General features: G+C 45.4%; 1 protein-coding gene across 4 annotated transcripts in view; it reads right to left on the bottom strand.

Annotated features, from left to right (window-relative positions):
* NRBP2 (nuclear receptor binding protein 2) overlaps positions 1-17,682 on the bottom strand; it is a 247,184-nt gene that overhangs the window by 45,340 nt on the left and 184,162 nt on the right. For all 4 annotated transcript variants that reach the window (XM_030220357.1, XM_030220367.1, XM_030220360.1 and 1 more), the window contains exons 9-10: positions 8,041-8,096; positions 535-630 (exon numbers count right to left, since the gene is read on the bottom strand). In XM_030220357.1, coding sequence (XP_030076217.1) covers positions 535-630; positions 8,041-8,096 — 152 coding nt within the window. The remainder of the gene's footprint in view (positions 1-534; positions 631-8,040; positions 8,097-17,682) is intronic.

Below are 17,682 nucleotides of genomic sequence, written 5' to 3'. Positions count from 1 at the left end.
GTGACATAACATAGCTGTTGAGCGGCAGGCAATCTGGGGAACAGTGTGACATCACAAGATTGCATTTTATTCAGTTTAGATCTGTGTCACTCCCACTGCTGTGCCTCACAGTGTCTGTCATCCTCCGCTTTCCTGTGTGTCCAGATCTGCCAAGTCCCGCTTTTCTGAGTCATCTCTCGCACTCCCACCCGAGACTCCTGCTTTTGTGAGTCATCTCCCGCCAGAATGCCAGGATCTCCCGCTGAACAGCTCCATTTCCAGGGACAGCAGGAAATGGCTTCATTAAACGTCATCTCCTGCTGCCGCTGGTCTCGTGGCAGCAGGAAATAATGTTTTACAAGGTATCTCCCACTGTCGCTGGAAAGGGAGGCTGTGCCAGGGCAGAACTGTGGGTAGTTCTAGGAGGAGCTATGGGCAGATTAGGTGGAGCTATGGGCGGGCCCTAAATCTCCCGCTTGGGAGGCTGACCCCCTTGGCAGCTGTGTGTGTCAGACCTTGGTGGTCACTCTTTTGTGTGACTCTGTAATCACTTACCCTCATGTTTTCATCTTCCACAGACTGTGCTGCTTGAGTTATAGCTTGTTGAGAGACTCGAGAATCCCCATTACACTGAATCTCCAAGACTGCCATCTGTGAACAAATCAAAACTGGGCTAAAACCAATGTTGCAAGCAGCTTTCCTATGGTTAGGTACACAGTACATTCAGATTCAGAGAACTTTATTGGCACGACAATTTACATGTGTTGCCAAAGCAGGTGGATTGGGGGATTTGAACATATGAGTGTATTTCCACTTTGAAAATTACTCCAGAAAATGACAATGCAAAACTTATGCACATAATTTTAAACCCCGCCCCCTGGAATACCTCCCTCTATAGCGGGTAAAAGTATGTGGGAAAAGTGATGACAATTTTATAACAGTGCAGTTCTGTCGATGTAAAGTACTGTTTTACTTATGGATATGGCTTTGAAAATTGCCCTCAAAGATCTAAGATGCAGCCTTCCTGGCTATGCAGTGCCCCCTGTGGGTAACCACAGTCACTCCTGCTCCCTGGACTCCTTTTGAGGACTTGAAACTCCTACTTGCAGGACCCATAATACTGGCCTCCAAATTTCTGATGGATAGGCATGTCCATTCTACATTACCTCCTACTGCTGGAAAGGGGCAGTTTAGGAGCAGGGAGGCCAAAATATTTATGTTTATTAATTTTAATATACCGCTTAAACTGAACAGTATACAGAAGACACAAATTTTGGCCTTGATCCTGGGGATACTGGAAATTATAGACCTATTTTTAACATTCTTTTTTTGGTAGGGCTGCACATTTAACACATTTTTAATGCGTTAAAATTTTAACTCACATTAAAACTTTTTAATGTGTTAATCGCATTACACTGCCTGCTCTTTGCCCCGCTACCTGTGTATCTCTTCATCTCTCTCTGTTGTCTTCTTTCAACTTTCCTGCTTCTACCTCGCTGTCTTGCCGCTGCCCTGCATAGGGTTACCACATGTCCGATTTTACTAGGACATGTCCTCATTTTGAGGACACGGCCAGGCAACTGGGCAGGTTTTGCCAGCCTGGCTGTTTGTCTGGATTTGTGGACAAATAGGCTGGCGGACAGGCAGATGGGTGTCCTATCCTCCCCTCCTCTACTTTAAATTAGTGTGTGGTACCCTGGTGGTCTAGGGACCTGTTCTGGGCAGGAAAGAGCCCCCTCTTTCCTTCCCAGTACGTCTGCAGACTGTCTTTCTCCTGATGCCGATTCAAAATGCCTGCCGAGAGTTCAAGTGGCGGCCTCACAAGACTTCAGCGGAAGTTTTGCATGGTCACTGCTTGAACTCTCGGCAGCCATTTTGAATCAGTGCCAGGAGAAAGACAGTCTGCAGACGTGCTGGGCAGGAAAGAGGGGGCTCTTTCCTGCCCAGAACAGGTCCCTAGACCACCAGTGGCTAAAGAAGTTAGACACTAGAATGCAGGCACAAAAGCATCAGATTTTGTTGCTTTGTGATAATTGTGCTGCACACAGTGATGATGTCAGGCTGTCTAACATCAAGGTGGTCTTCCTGCCACCAAACACTACCTCTTTTTAAAATTTGTTTTTTTTATTACATTTGTACCCTGTGCTTTCCCACTCATGGCAGGCTCAATGTGGCTTACATGGGGCAATGGAGGGTTAAGTGACTTACCCAGAGTCACAAGGAGCTGCCTGTGCCTGAAGTGGGAATTGAACTCAGTTCCTCAGTTCCCCAGGACCAAAGTCCACCACCCTAACCAGTAGGCCACTCCTCCACACCTCTCTGAGCCAACCTATGGATCAGGGCATAATAGCCAATTTCAAACAACATGATCGGGCTCTTGTGCTACGTCGTCTGATGAGCGTTATGGATGACCAGACTGGCAAGGATAAACATGCTGTTGAACTGGCTCATAATCTATCACTGTTGGATTCCCTACATATGCAGAAAGAAGCCTGGAATCATGTTACACAGGCAACCATTGTGAACTGCTATAAATGGGCGAGCTTTGTTAAGGATGTGGAGAGGAGTATCATCACTACGTAGCTGTTGATTACGATCTACAAATAGCTGACGACAGCACTGATGTTGAGATATGCGTCTACACGCAGGCAACGGCTGATGATGAAACAGATGATGAAATGAGCAGCGAGGCACATGCTGACGAAATTGAACAACCTCCTGTCACTTTTGCAAGAGTGCTGGAGAGTCTTAACACCGTGCGGACCTATCTGGAGGCTACTGGATGTCAGTGCTATGACAATTTTTACCGTCTGGCAGACGTAGTCTATGGAACTCACAGACACAATAGTGTACAGAAGACTATGACTGATTACTTCAAGTAAGCCTAACGTCAGTTAACAGAGACTGTATAACGTCAGTTAACGGAGACTGTATACTGTATGTATAATAAACAGTACTGTACATATGATTATCAGATGTCAAACTTCTTTGGGTCACAACAGTTACGTGCACACTCCGGTTAACTGCATATATTTCTTTGGTCCCAGACCCTTGCACCTAAGCGGATTGCACTGTAATTCCCTAGCTACTGTACACCTCCCTACAGTACTTGGAGCTCATCCCCAGGATAGTGACAGTTGGGTGCTCGTCACATGAGCCATTTGCTGATAAGAATGGTTGTATTTTATTATGAGTTCTGTGATTAATGTTTTATTGCCATGGCAATGGATCTAGCAGAGTAGACCAATCAGGAACAACCTCTTGTTACATAAAATTGCTAGTTTGTGCTGTACAAAACCTGAGAAATTAATGCAGCTTACTAAGGTTGATTCTGGTGACTTTGTGTGTTCAGATAGGGCGTTTTCCACTATTCTGGGTAATATATTTGCTGCAAAACCAAACTCCATGTGGAGTTGTTAGCAGATTATGCTTGCACTTGAAACATTTTAAAGAATAAATTGCAAAATGCCTTGCTTCGCACATAATTGTGCAAAAATCTTTTTCTTTTTAAATCTTTTAAAAATTTTTTGATGCATATTATGACAGGCAATGGCAGTGAATAATAATACTCTGTATGTCACTTATCTCTGCATGCTGCAAACTCTCCAAATCCCGACAGGCTCCCGTTTCGCTGAGGCTTTTTCAAGGGATCGGAGTTGATGCAGACAGCGTGTAACCCTTTACAGAGACGGCGGCGATTTGTAAAGGGTTACACGCTGTCTGCATCAACTCCAATCCCTTGAAAAAGCCTCAGCGAAACGGGAGCCTGTCGGGATTTGGAGAGTTTGTAGAGATAAGTGACTTGATAGAGAGTGTTACTATTCACTGCCATTGCTTCGCGCACAAGCACTATCTGAAAAACGTCAGAATGACATAACTGTTTCTCAGGATGAGCTCACAGAAGTAGAAAGTAAGGCTGGCCTTCTATAGCAAGGCAGCGGCTGCTGCAAGAGCTGGACCAGAATGAAGTCTGATTCAGGGATCTGGTTCAGACAGACAGACAGCATGCTGCAGAAGCAGAGACTTTAAAACAGCTCTCAGCTGTGTCAGAACTGCCAGGAAGCTCACCAGGAATGGGAGGCATTATTAAAATTAAAAGCTGCCTTAGAGGAAAGAACCCATTGCCTTGTACATGAGATTATGCAGTAGCAAGACAAGGACGACTCATTAGGCAGGCAGATTCAGAGCTTAAAAGAGACTCTGGAAATTGAGACCCAGAGAGGTGATGACTTGAGAGCTAACTTTACTGCTTTATAAGACTACAGTATGGAACAGATCCATGCTATGTAGCGTAATCTCTCTGATCTAGAGTCTCAGGGCTAGATGCACTAAACCTTAACGACCCTTTAACAACCCTTTAACGAAGGAAATTCCTAACCGTTGCATGCATTAAAGGCCTTTTTCCTACGAAGCAAGCAGCTAACGAAAACGGAATGCAAAGGAGAAACTACCACTGAAATGTGGACAATTTGGAATGCACTAACCATACTGACGATTGCAACGAATCATTTACTGTCAGAAATTTTACGTGCGCTCAGACCTGTCGTTAAGGCCTGAGCTATCATCTCCCTGCTGCCCCCTGCACCATAAAAATCCAAGCCAGCATGTTTAAAAAGAAAGTGAGATACAAACACAAACACAAACACATGGCTCTCCGCTTTCCCCTGCATCATTACAAAACAAAACATACTGCTTCTCCCTGCAGCTTAAAAATCCTGTCTCTCCCCTTCTCCCACAGCTTTGAAAATTAACACTCTCTGCTATCCCCTGAAGCCAATTTTCCCAGTACTGTAAACAAGCTGCAAAGAGGTCTTTTGTTACAAAAGGGGATTTACGAGGGTCGTTCTTTTTAGAGTTATCTTCAACTGCACTCTTCTGCTAGATCAGACAGCTAAAAGGCTTGCAGGTCGCGATCCCCCCCTCGCACGCCCCAGTCTGACGTAAGCAACCTACATAGGTTTAATACGTTTGTGGCTGCTCTGCGCATGCTTAAGGGACAAATTAACGACGGGGATTACGAACGCTTGATACATTGTACTTTTCAATACCGCACCGAACATTTCTGAGCTGTTTTTTTTGTGCATTCTTCGTTGTTTCAAATTCGTTAAGCACTTTTACGATTTAGATTTTTTAACGTTTGGTTGATGCATCTAGCCCTCAGTGTGTTCAACTTAGGACGTGATTTATGGCAGCGCCTCCCAATCTTTTCTGGGCCGTGACTCCATGGTTGCAGCAGCAGTGATCCACCACTGACCCCGCCGGGAAGCATCAGAATGATGTGCCTATATAGTTCTGGGCCAAGTCGCAACTCCAAATGCAATGAGGGCAATCCACAGTTCACAACCAACAGTTTGGGAAGTGCTGATTAATGGCACTTAAAAGTAGTCTGCTGTATAGCTGAGTTAGATTCTTAAAGACTTACCAGTAAACAGGCAGTGAGACTTTTGTATCGCAATTTGATGTCTCTAGAACTACAACTATGACTGTTACAACACTGTAACATACAATGTTAACACAGAGCCTGATTTACGGAAGCAGAAATTTACTAGTGGGACACCCTGGGCCAGTGGCATAGCCAAGGGTGGGCTTGGGTGGGCCCAGGCCCACCCAGTACCAGCATAGCTATAATGTGGCTGGCAGGGATCCCCAAGCCCCACCAGCCGAAAACTCCCAACAACTGTCCCTCCTGCATACCTTGTAAATAGCAGATCTTCGCCTGAAGTGAGCAGTGACTGATGCATACTGCTCGCACCGGCCCCATAGCCTTCGCTCTGATGTATTCTTGCCTAGGCGGAAACAGGAAGTTGCATCAGAGGGAAGGGTATGGAGCCAACATCAGCAGTGTGTATTAGTTGCTGCCCGTTGCTAGTGAAAATCTGCTTTTTAAAAGGTATGCGGGAGAGGGAGGATATTTGAGAGATCATATGGTATGCAGGTGAGAGGAGAGACCACATCATCTGTGGGATGAGGCAGGGTTCTTCTGCCCACCCATCTTGGGTCCAGGCCCACCCAAAATTGGGTGTCTGGCTACGCCCCTGCCCTGGGCTTATTTCTCCTTTGAAGAGAGAGAGGGAGATGATGGGAGGGGCACTTTTCCCATCCTATGCAAAGAGCTTATACCATTTTCTGCCACTAGACTAGGTCAATGTGAAACAAAATCCCCCTGGCTCACCTTTTCAGCCGAGGAAAAAGATTTTTTTGCTGGCAAAAATTATGAAAAATTGGACCACATTAAGAAGCAGAGAGGAATAAATCTTTTTTCCTGACACAGACTGTGCAGGCAGCAGTGAAAATAAAATCTCCTGCACAAATGTCAGCTGTGAGGAGTTGAGGGGTAAAGCCTGGGATAAGCACAGAGGATCCTTAGCTGGAGGGGGGGGGGGGGGGGGGGGGGGGTGAGGGGTAAACTCAGCTATAAGTACAGAGGATGCTAAGGATCCTCTGTACTTATAGCTGAGTTTACCCCTCACCCCCCCCCCCCCCTCCAGCTAAGGATCCTCTGTGAGGGGTAAAGTCTGTAATGAGGATCCTTGGAGTCATATTTTGGGGTAGTGAGCCCTTGGACCATGGTCACAGGGCCAACTGTGGCAGACAGATCATCTCCAAGGCCTATGAAAAGAGACTAAAGCAGGAGCTGGTATGGCTGGAACTCTGGGGCTAGGCTAGGCAGGAACAAGGCTCGGCTTCAGCAGGAACCAGGAACATGATTCTGGCAGGAACAAGATTGGCTTGTTGAGAAGGCATTGAAAAGCAGGACTGGGTTTCCTAAAGAGTGCTTCAGGCCCTGATGTCAGCCCAGATGTGCAGAGCCACAGTGCGTGTGCGCCACAGGAGGGGGCATATGCAGAAGTGGAGGATGCTGCCACTGGATCTCATGGGGTGTGAGCTATAGAATGACACGGGGACAAAGTACGTCCCTCTCCCTGTGGGTTCTGTCTCCATGTCCACTCCATCTCAGCAGGTTGTCTCCGACCCCACCCCATCCCTGCAGGCCCTATCTCCGTCTCAGTCCCCGTCCCAACCCCGCAGGTTTTGCCCCTGTCCCTGCCCCATCCCCATGGGCTCTGTCCTCACCTGCAGAAGCCTCAAACAATTATGATTTTATATTTAAATCTTTTTATTAAAGTATAAATAGGAACAATATTTTGTACAACTGTTGTGTATAAATTACAAATAGAAAACAATAACAGACAGCAGCTATAATAACCCTTCTCACCAACTACTCTCTACCCTTCCAACCCCAACAATAGCTGATTTCTACTACCCCAAGGAATCCTAATCCACCCTGTTAAAATGTCCAGGGGTACAAAATACAACCCGTTCTGTATGCCCTAGAGGGCAGAAATATGCCCTATGAAGCACTGTTATGATTTTTAAAACTGTGGATGAATAAGAAGTCATCAACAATCTCAAGATTCAGTCTAGCTCTCCTGTCTTCCACAGTCCTTCCTGCAATAGAAGATGTCTTCTTAGAAGATGTGCTGGTAGCAGGATGTACAGGATCCCCCTTACAAATATTACTAGTTGTGGCCAGCATGTTTGCGTGTTTTTCCAAAAATTCAAAATATGGTTGTCTGCATCACTCAAACATAAATAAAAGTCCAGTTCATTAACAGGCTTCAAAGTAGAAAATGACACGGGGACAAAGCACAGAGGATCCTTAGCTGTGGGGGAGTGAGGGGTAAAGCCTGGGATAAGCACAGATGATCTTTAGCTGTGGGTGTATAAAGGCTGGCATACACACAGCTGTGCCTTAGATGCAGGGATGTGTGAATGAAGTCTGGGATTGGCTGGTCTGAGATGTTGCCAAAGCTATGTGCCTAGCAGATGGAGAATGTGGTCCTTATCTGCCCCCATTTGCTATGTGTTTATAGACGAACTGACTTATTTGCTGTTAATACAGGGAAGAAGGGTGTGAGCCCACAGAGGAAAGTGAGCTCATTGAAGAAGGAGCGAAAATTCAAGGATTGATAGTATGGAGCAGATTTTGGAGCAACAGATAATGCGCTTCACGGAGAGTACAGATAGCTGATCTGAAAGCTTGTTCTTTAGTTTCCTTACCTCCAAAGCACACATTCCAAAGGAGAAAATGTCCACTGCTGGATTATCTGCCACATCTGGAATGTAAGAAATGAGCTTCAGAAAAGAGAACTCAGCAATTCGGCCTGGCCAAAGAGATCACAGACCAATGGTAACACTCCACTTAATGCAGCCAGTCCTGCCCTTCTGCTCTTCTGAATCCCCCAAACCTCTTGCAAAACCTCTAGAGCAACCTTGTTCAACCTTTTTCTATTGAGGGCCACATTTCATATTTTGTAACGTTTGGAGGGCCAAAATATGAGCATGCCCTCGAATTCTCACATTGAGAACACCCAGAATGAAATCTGAATTACACATTATTTATTTATTTACTTATTAAAAAAAATTGTAACAAAATACAATAAAATTGAAAGAAATATATGAACAGTCCTAAAATTCAACATTCCTACCTTCAACAGCCCATTATCAAAATGTTTTCATGCTCCTTTTTTCCCTACAAACATCCATTTTATTTGGAAACAAACCAAAAACTGTAACATTTTTTGGGGGGTCTCTCATTCATGGGTTTAGCCAAGTTAATGTGATTTCTGGAACTGTCAGCATTACATAGCTGTGCTATCTAAACCCATTGCCCACAGTAGTGAGCCAAAACTTTAAAATAGGTACAGGTAAAAACAAGTTGTTGTCTTAAACATTAATAAAGACCTATTTGGGTCACCTGAGCAGCACAACGCCTCACACTGTGCTTTGCATGCATTACAAGAATCCCAGCGCTCAATTTAATTTTAAACATTCAACAAAGCACCATTTGTAGCCTGAAACTTTTTCAATGAGCCATCAGTGCAACTTGTTTCACATGAGTAACAACTCATGACTTGCCTTTCTTTTCATTGGTTCCCAGAGCGTTTTTTCTAACGAAAAAGGTGTCGGTACTCAAAGGTATTCAAATGCCAGGCCACCCTTCAGGTGTGGGGTGATCACCGAGGGACTCACCCCACAATAACCAGGCTCCCTGCAACCAGTAACAGAATCTATGATAAGGCAGAATTGGTGTGTACATCCTGAGCTCGTTCATTAAAACTTGGGGACATGGGTCAATTTTATCAGGCAATGGAAAAGTGCCGGTACTCAGGACCCCCAAGTACCCCCTCAAAAAAAGCCCTGTTGGTTCCTAATATTGCCTGAATTTCAGTCAGATTTTGAATTGTAAGGAGCAACGCTGGATCTTTATGCTCCAAACTATGTTGCCAAAACAGTTAAATTTAGAACTTGATTGGGCTTCCCTTTTGTGATGCCAGTAACAAACAGCGTTCTGATTGGTTTTGACAGTCAGCTGTTTCAGATAAGATAGCATCCCTCATGCCGGCGCTATGTTTAATGATAGAGCAGACACTGTGAAGAGAGAAACAGTATACTTCCAACATGAGTACTGATGCCTTTAGTTATTTGATGGATACATTTGTAGTGTTTTTATTAATTGTTACATAAACTGGGGACACAAATGAATACATGCTGAGTGGTTTGAATCCTGAAGAAGCAGCGGTGAAACGGAGGCGCTCTGTTAAGCAAACCGACATCAAGAGCATTCAAATTAAGTTAAGTGACTTTAGTGTCCTTAAGATATGAAAGCATGACTATGATCGAACAGGACAACACGCAATCTTCATCCATTCTGACCCTCCACTTATACCTCATACGATCACTATACAACTTTGTATTTGCTATCCACCGACTGGGCAAACGCCTTTGACGGTATTATGTAAGCCACATTGAGCCTGCAAAAAGCTGGGAAAATGTGTGGTACAAATGCAATAAATAAATAAAACAGTGGTCAGATAAGAATAACATAGAAGAATGAACTGTATATAGGAGGAATATGAAATTTTTTTTTAAAGAATAAGAAAAAGAAACAATAAGAAAGAGATGCAACATAGGAGGTTGTTTGGCTAATGAAGAAGTTCGCACGGCAAATTGAAAAAAATCATAAAGAACTGCCAAGCATCTGAAGCCTTTTCCTCCTTGTTGCATGAAAAGTAGAATTGACTAAAAGTGATTCAATAAACTTGTTTGATCAGATGTAGAGGATTCTTAAACGCAAGTTAATCACCATAAAATCTGGACGATAATTTATATTAAAAAGTAATTCAGGCAATATTAGGAATCAATGAAAAGAGATGCAAGTCATGAGTTATTACTCATGTGAAACAAGTTGCCACTGATGACTCGTTGAAAAGGTTTCAGGCTAGAAACGGTGCTTTGTTGAACGTATAAATTTAAATTGAGTGTTGGGATTCTAGTCATGATCAGTTTATGATTGCCCATTGCCCCTGCTTATGACCTACTCTAATTGATTGAATGGTGGTTGCATGCATTACAAAGCATAGTGTTTCAGAAATGTAGGCAGTCACTTAAATTATGAGCCTGCTGTACGGGACAATATCAAAAGATTGCTGAAATCCAAGTAAACCACATCCAGTGCATTTGCTTGATCCAGTTCATAATTAGAAATCCCCTGAGCTAATCCCAGGCTTTTCTACAATTCTGTGAATGCTTTTATCACTGTTACCTCCAATGAAAAGTCAATCCATTCCACCTAAATACCTCTCGCCTTCGACGCCTTCGTGGCCACACCTCTCCTACTCTCCTCCGCTCTCTTTTACTCCTTCTCTTACTCTCAGCTGGTGACATCAATCCCAATCCTGGCCCTCCTCACCAACTATTATCCAAACTCTACAGATCTCACCGTGACCTCTCTAACCTCATCTCTATTCCTCTCCTCCCCTCCTCTTCTCTGCCCTTCTCTTGCGCCCTATGGAATGCCCGCTCTATCTGTAACAAACTCCCCTATATCCAGGACCTCTTTATCTCGCGTCACCTCCATCTGCTCGCCATAACAGAAACCTGGCTCTGCCCTGATGACTCTGCCTCAGTCGCAGCCCTGTGCCATGGCGGTTATCTATTCTCGCATACTCCTCGCCCTGCTGGCCGTGGGGGCGGTGTTGGACTACTTCTCTCTCCCTCCTCCAGATTTCAACCCCTTCTTCCACCTCAATCTCACTGTTTTTCCTCCTTTGAAGTCCACTCTATCCGCCTTTTCTCTCCTCTGCCTCTTCGAATAGCGGTCATTTATCGTCCCCCTGATAAGTCCCTTTCATCCTTTCTCAGTGACTTTGACGCCTGGCTTGCCTTCTTCCATGATCCTTCCTCCCCCTCTCTCATCCTTGGTGACTTTAATATTCCTGCTAATGATCCTTCCAACTCTTATATTTTCAAGTTACTCGCTTTAACGTCATCCTTTAATCTCCAACTATGCTCCACCTCCCGCACTCATCAAAATGGTCACTGTCTTGATCTCATCTTCTCCTCCAACTGTTCACCTTCTAGTTTCCTTGCCTCTGATCATCCCTCCTCTGATCACCATCTTATAACTTTCACACTTAAATCTCCTCCCTCCCAGTCCCGTCCTATCCTATCTAATTTATCTAGGAATCTTCACGATATTGACCCTTCATCTCTATCCTCCCATGTTTCAAACCTCCTCTCTACTGTGGCACCATCCACGTCTGTCAACGAGGCTGTTTCTTCTTACAACAATACTCTATCCTCTGCCTTAGACACTCTTGCACCTTTGATGACCCGCCCTGTAAGGCGTACAAAACCCCAACCTTGGCTGACTTCTAATATCCGCTACCTACGTTCCTGTACCCGCTCCGCCGAACGCCTCTGGCGGAAATCTCGGGCCCTTGCTGATTTCTTACACTTTAAGTTCATGCTGACCTCCTTCCAATCTGCTCTTTTACGTGCCAAACAGGATTATTATATCCAACTGACCAACTCTCTTGGCTCTAATCCTCGACTTCTCTTCACCACATTGAACTCTCTCCTCAAGGTGCCCCCTCCCCCAACTCCCCCTTCATTATCTCCTCAGACCCTTCCTGAATTCTTTCACAACAAGGTTCAAAGATAAACCTTGCTTTCTCTACCTCACCAGCTCTCCCTCCACTAGTCTGTTCCCCTCTCTCTCCTTCCCCTCATTCCCTTTCCTCCTTTCCTGAAGTTACTATTGAGGAAACTACACTTCTCCTTTCTTCCTCAAAATGTACCACCTGTTCCTCTGATCCCATTCCCACCCACCTTCTTAATGCCATCTCTCCTACTCTTATTCCTTTTATCTGTCACATTCTCAACCTCTCACTTTCCACTGCGACTGTCCCTGCTGCCTTTAAACATGCTGTGGTCACACCTCTCCTTAAGAAGCCTTCACTTCACCCTACTTGTCCCTCTAATTACCGACCCATCTCCCTCCTTCCTTTTCTCTCCAAATTACTTGAGCGTGCTGTTCACCGCCGCTGCCTTGATTTTCTCTCCTCACATGCTATTCTTGACCCATTACAATCTGGTTTTCGCCCTCTCTACTCAACCGAAACTGCGCTTACTAAAGTCTCCAATGACCTATTACTGGCTAAATCCAGAGGTCAATATTCCATCCTCATTCTTCTTGATCTTTCCGCTGCTTTTGACACTGTCGATCACAGCATACTTCTCGATACCCTGTCCTCACTTGGATTCCAGGGCTCTGTCCTTTCCTGGTTCTCTTCCTACCTCTCCCTCCGCACCTTTAGTGTTCACTCTGGTGGATCCTCTTCTACTTCTATCCCTCTGCCTGTCGGCGTACCTCAGGGTTCTGTTCTTGGTCCCCTCCTCTTTTCTATCTACACTTCTTCCCTTGGTTCATTAATCTCATCCCATGGCTTTTCCTACCATCTCTATGCTGATGACTCCCAAATCTACCTTTTACCCCTGATATCTCACCTTGCATCCAAACCAAAGTTTCAGCGTGCTTGTCTGACATTGCTGCCTGGATGTCTCAACGCCACCTGAAATTAAATATGACCCAAAACCGAGCTTCTCATTTTCCCCCCCAAACCCACCTCCCCGCTCCCCCCGTTTTCTATTTCTGTTGATGGCTCTCTCATTCTCCCTGTCTCCTCAGGTCGAAACCCTTGGGGTCATCTTTGACTCTTCTCTCTCCTTCTCTGCTCATATCCAGCAGACCGCCAAGACCTGTCGTTTCTTTCTTTACAACATCCGTAAAATCCGCCCTTTCTTTCGAGCACTCTACCAAACCCTCATCCACACCCTTGTCACCTCTCGTTTAGACTACTGCAATCTGCTTCTTGCTGGCCTCCCACTTAGTCACCTCTCCCCTCTCCAGTCGGTTCAAAACTCTGCTGCCCGTCTCATCTTCCGCAGGGTCGCTTTACTCATACTACCCCTCTCCTCAAGACCCTTCACTGGCTCCCTATCCGTTTTCGCATCCTGTTCAAACTTCTTCTACTAACCTATAAATGTATTCACTCTGCTGCTCCCCAATATCTCTCCACACTCGTCCCTTCCCTACACCCCTCCCCGTGCACTCCGCTCCATGGATAAATCCTTCTTATCTGTTCCCTTCTCCACTACTGCCACTCCAGACTTCGCGCCTTCTGTCTCGCTGCACCCTACGCCTGGAATAAACTTCCTGAGCCCCTACGTCTTGCCCCATCCCTTGGCCACCTTTAAATCTAGACTGAAAGCCCACCTCTTTAACATTGCTTTTGACTCGTAACCACTTGTAACCACTCGCCTCCACCACCCTCCTCTCTTCCTTCCCGTTCACATTAATTGATTTGATTTGCTTACTTTATTTATTTTTTGTCTATTAGATTGTAAGCTCTTTGAGCAGGGACTGTCTTTCTTCTGTTTGTGCAGCGCTGCGTATGCCTTGTAGCGCTATAGAAATGCTAAATAGTAGTAGTAGTAGTAGTAATCTATCACCCTTTCTGTGAAAATATATTTCAAGGTTACTCTGCAGTCTCCCCTCTTGCATCCTCATCTTTTTTTTGGAACTGAATTCTGTCAAAAGCTACCCAAGAAGCAACTAAACACATAGCACACAAGAGATATTAAGTGTTTCACTAGTATAGGCCTCTAGCACAAAACATATCTTAGGAAGAAGGGGTCTCAACAGTGTTAGGTCAATGGGAAAAGCAACACAGAATGAAGATGTTAATGCTAAGAATGATTCAGTATACGTGGTGATAATTTTTTTTTTAATTTATAGAAGTCTTTATTAGGTGTCGATAAGACAAAGCAAACCAAGAACAATGCGCAGCTTTTCACACCCATAACAAGTTTGCAGTAAATATAGCAAAATACCTTACAAGAACAAAAGATAACAGCATTATTCCATCATCCAATTTTACTTCAGGATTTAACAGTTTATAAGATATAAGTCCCCTATTCTACTACCCTATTGAGGCCTTAATCCCCCCTTCTCCCCTCCTCCACCCCTACCTCCCCCCCCTCCCACCCTACCAAATCAATCAACTAATTATCCAGAACAAGCATTCAAAAAAGGTCTCCACACATTTTCCCATTTAGGCAGGGTTTTCTTTTTAACTGCTGTCAAGCGCTCCATCTCACATATATAATGCACCTTTGTTATCCAACCCACCAATGAGGGTACTAGCGGGGATTTCCAACTTCTTGCCAGGTTTATACGAGCTGCCTGCAAGGACCCTCTCATCATAAACCATTGGTTACCCGTTAAGCCCATGGGTCTCTGGCCCAGCAAGAAAATTAAGGGATGCCACTGCACAGATCTGCCCAGCCAGATCTGAAGGCGAGATCGAACTCCCTTCCAGTAAGCCGTAGCTTTAGGACAGGACCACCAATGTGGCCCATCGTCCCAACTCCTCCACAATTTCTCCAGCAACTCGCAGTTACTCTAGGGAACATGTGGTGCAAACGTACCGGAGTAAGATACACCTATAGAATACCTTAAGCGAGGTTCTCCTTAACAGCCACTGCTATAGAGGATTTACGATGCACTTCTCCAATTGCAACCAATCCGCATCGGTAATGTAAAATTCAACTCCTGTTCCCATCGTCTACGATGCAAGTGGGAGGGTTTTAGATGCGTCCCCAATAACCGTATAATAAGTTATCAGTCCACGTGTACTGCGAGAGTCCACACACACTTCCTCTAAGGATGAACCTCTCGCCTCCGGCACTCCACATAAGCAGGCTCTTTCAGAAAATGTATCAATTGCCCATAAGCAAATTTATCACTGGTTTGAAGCCGATAATCCGCCATCAACATCTCAAAGGGCACTAATTGTTCTCCTACATGTAGTTGCCCAACATTTCCACTCCCGAAGCAGCCCACTTACGGAAAACTGTGTTCCCCATTCCCGGACCAAACAGGGGATTGTCAACGATCGGGGCCAGTCCAGATACTGGAGGCCGGCGCTCCCGGAACATTCGGTCCCAGTAATAAAATGTAGCCTGCATCATAGGCGGAAACCGGTCAACTTGTCCCCTATATTTACCCGGAAGCCACATCAAGTGCCCCAGCCTACGTGTACCTATTAGATCTTGTTCAAGATGGACCCACAGTTTATGATCTGCCCTTCGGAACCACTCCACAGCCGATCTAGCCTGCGCAGCACAGTAGTACCAATACAGATTGGGCACTCCAAGACCTCCATCTCGCTTACGTTTATACAGGAAGGCTCTTGGCAAACGTGGTCGTTTCTGGTGCCAACAAAACGGATCAGGCTATCCTGAAGCTTAGATATGAATGCCCTGGGACACGCAACGGCAGTACCTGAAATAAGTACAGCAACGGGGCAAAATGTTCATTTTAAGTGCTGCTATTCGCCCTAACCAGGAAAGATCCATCAAATTCCACCTTTCTAAATCCCTCAGGACCTCTTTCTGAAGAGCCGGGTAGTTTACTGCAAATAGATCTGCTAGGTTCCCTGGGATCTGTACCCCCAGGTATCTAATGTCCCGGTCTGTCCACTTAAAGGCAAAGGAGGCCCTCAACGCCTCCAATCGCTCCAGCGATATCCCCACAGCCAGCCCAACAGACTTACTCGCGTTGAGTTTATAGCCAGATATCCTGGAATAGGCCCCTATCTCTTTCATTAAATTTGGAAGGGAAATTATCGGATTAGTTAATGATAAGAGCACGTCGTCCGCAAATAAAGCAATCTTGTATTCCTTAGCCCTCACCCTCACTCCAGTAATATCAACGTTCTCCCGAATAGCAACCGCCAAGGGCTCCATCACCAGCGCAAACAGCAGAGGCGACAGAGGACATCCCTGGCGAGTGCCTCGGCCTAGGCCAAACATCTCCGAGTTACCACCATTTACTCGTACACAGGCCTGTGGCGAGGTATAATGCTTGAATCCAAGTTCTGAAATAGGGGCCAATTCCCACTCTGTTCAAACTTTATCCAGATATCCCCAGTGAACTCGGTCGAAGGCCTTCTCCGCATCCAACCCCAGTAATACCACTGGCAAGGCCCTCGACCGAGCTGCAAAGAGTAGGTCCAACGTTCTACGGATGTTGTCCAAGGCCTGTCTATTTGCTAAAAACCAACTTGATCAGGGTGCACCAAGCTAGGCAACATATCACCCAAGCGGTTTGCCAACACCTTTGCCAAGATTTTTACGTCTGTATTAAGAATCGAAATGGGGCGATGAGGCACACTCAGTAATATCTTTATCTGGCTTTGGTATCACCGCCACCCACGCCTCCATCATTGACTTCGGGAATGGCGCACCATCTCCACCGCATTAATAACCAACATCAAATAGGGCGCCAATTCCCCCCCAAAAAGCTTAAAAAACTCATTGGTAAATCCGTCTAATCCCGGTGCCTTCCCCGTCGGCAGCGCTTTAATAACTCGAGTTACCTCCTTCACTGTCACCGGAGCCTCCAACTCTCTCTTCTGTGAGTCAGTTAACACCGACATACCCAGGTCTGCCAAATATTGGTCAATGGCTTCAGTCTGTACAGCAGCATCCTCCTTATAGAGATTCTCATAAAAAAGAGCAAAACGCTCCCTAATCTTGTCTGAGGTGTGCAACATGGTACCCCTATCGTCTTTCATTCTCAAGATATGTCTGTCTGCCCTCATCTTTCTTAACTTAGTGGCCAGCATCCTGCCTGGTTTATTTGTAAATTCGTAATGAACTTGTCGCAGACGTGCATTAACAAACTGCAAGCTCTCATCGTGTAAGGCTGCCAGCTCCAGTCGTATTGCTTGCAGTTTGCGGAAGTCAGCTACTGAGCCATAGGCCCTATACCTGTCCTCCAGCGCACCTAACCGCTCCATACACTGAGCTAATCTCACTTATGGGTTCTAGAGCGCTGGCTGGCACATTTAATAAAGTAACCTCTAGATACAGCTTTAAATGCATCCCACACATACCCAAAGCTGGCCCTGAATCCAAGTTGAGATCAAAGTACTCCTTCAACACAGAGCGAAAATTAGTTACAATTTCTGGGTCCTGTAGTAGACAGTTGTTAAAAGTCCACCTTCTATCTCGCATCTCTTCCTTCAATGAAGGAATTATTGCCCAAACAGGGCATGGTCTGAAATGGTAGTGTGTCCTATGAATGATCCCCCTCCCCCCCCCCCCCCCCTGGCGGTAATTTCAGTTTGACGTGCGCCCATAACGCAGGGACAAATTATTATTTCCTATGCATGCGTTGTTTCTTGCATTAATTGGCAGTTGGTGTGCGCTGACCGGTCACCACGCGTGTAGCACATGAGTCCTTACCACTAGATCAATGAGTGGTGTTAAAGGCTCAGGCCATAAATAGGT

The sequence above is a fragment of the Microcaecilia unicolor genome, chromosome 1 (assembly GCF_901765095.1).
Source record: "Microcaecilia unicolor chromosome 1, aMicUni1.1, whole genome shotgun sequence".
NCBI lineage: Eukaryota > Metazoa > Chordata > Amphibia > Gymnophiona > Siphonopidae > Microcaecilia > Microcaecilia unicolor.
The sequence above is the reverse complement of the archived record's forward strand: the minus strand, read 5'-3'. Positions and strand labels throughout refer to the sequence as shown.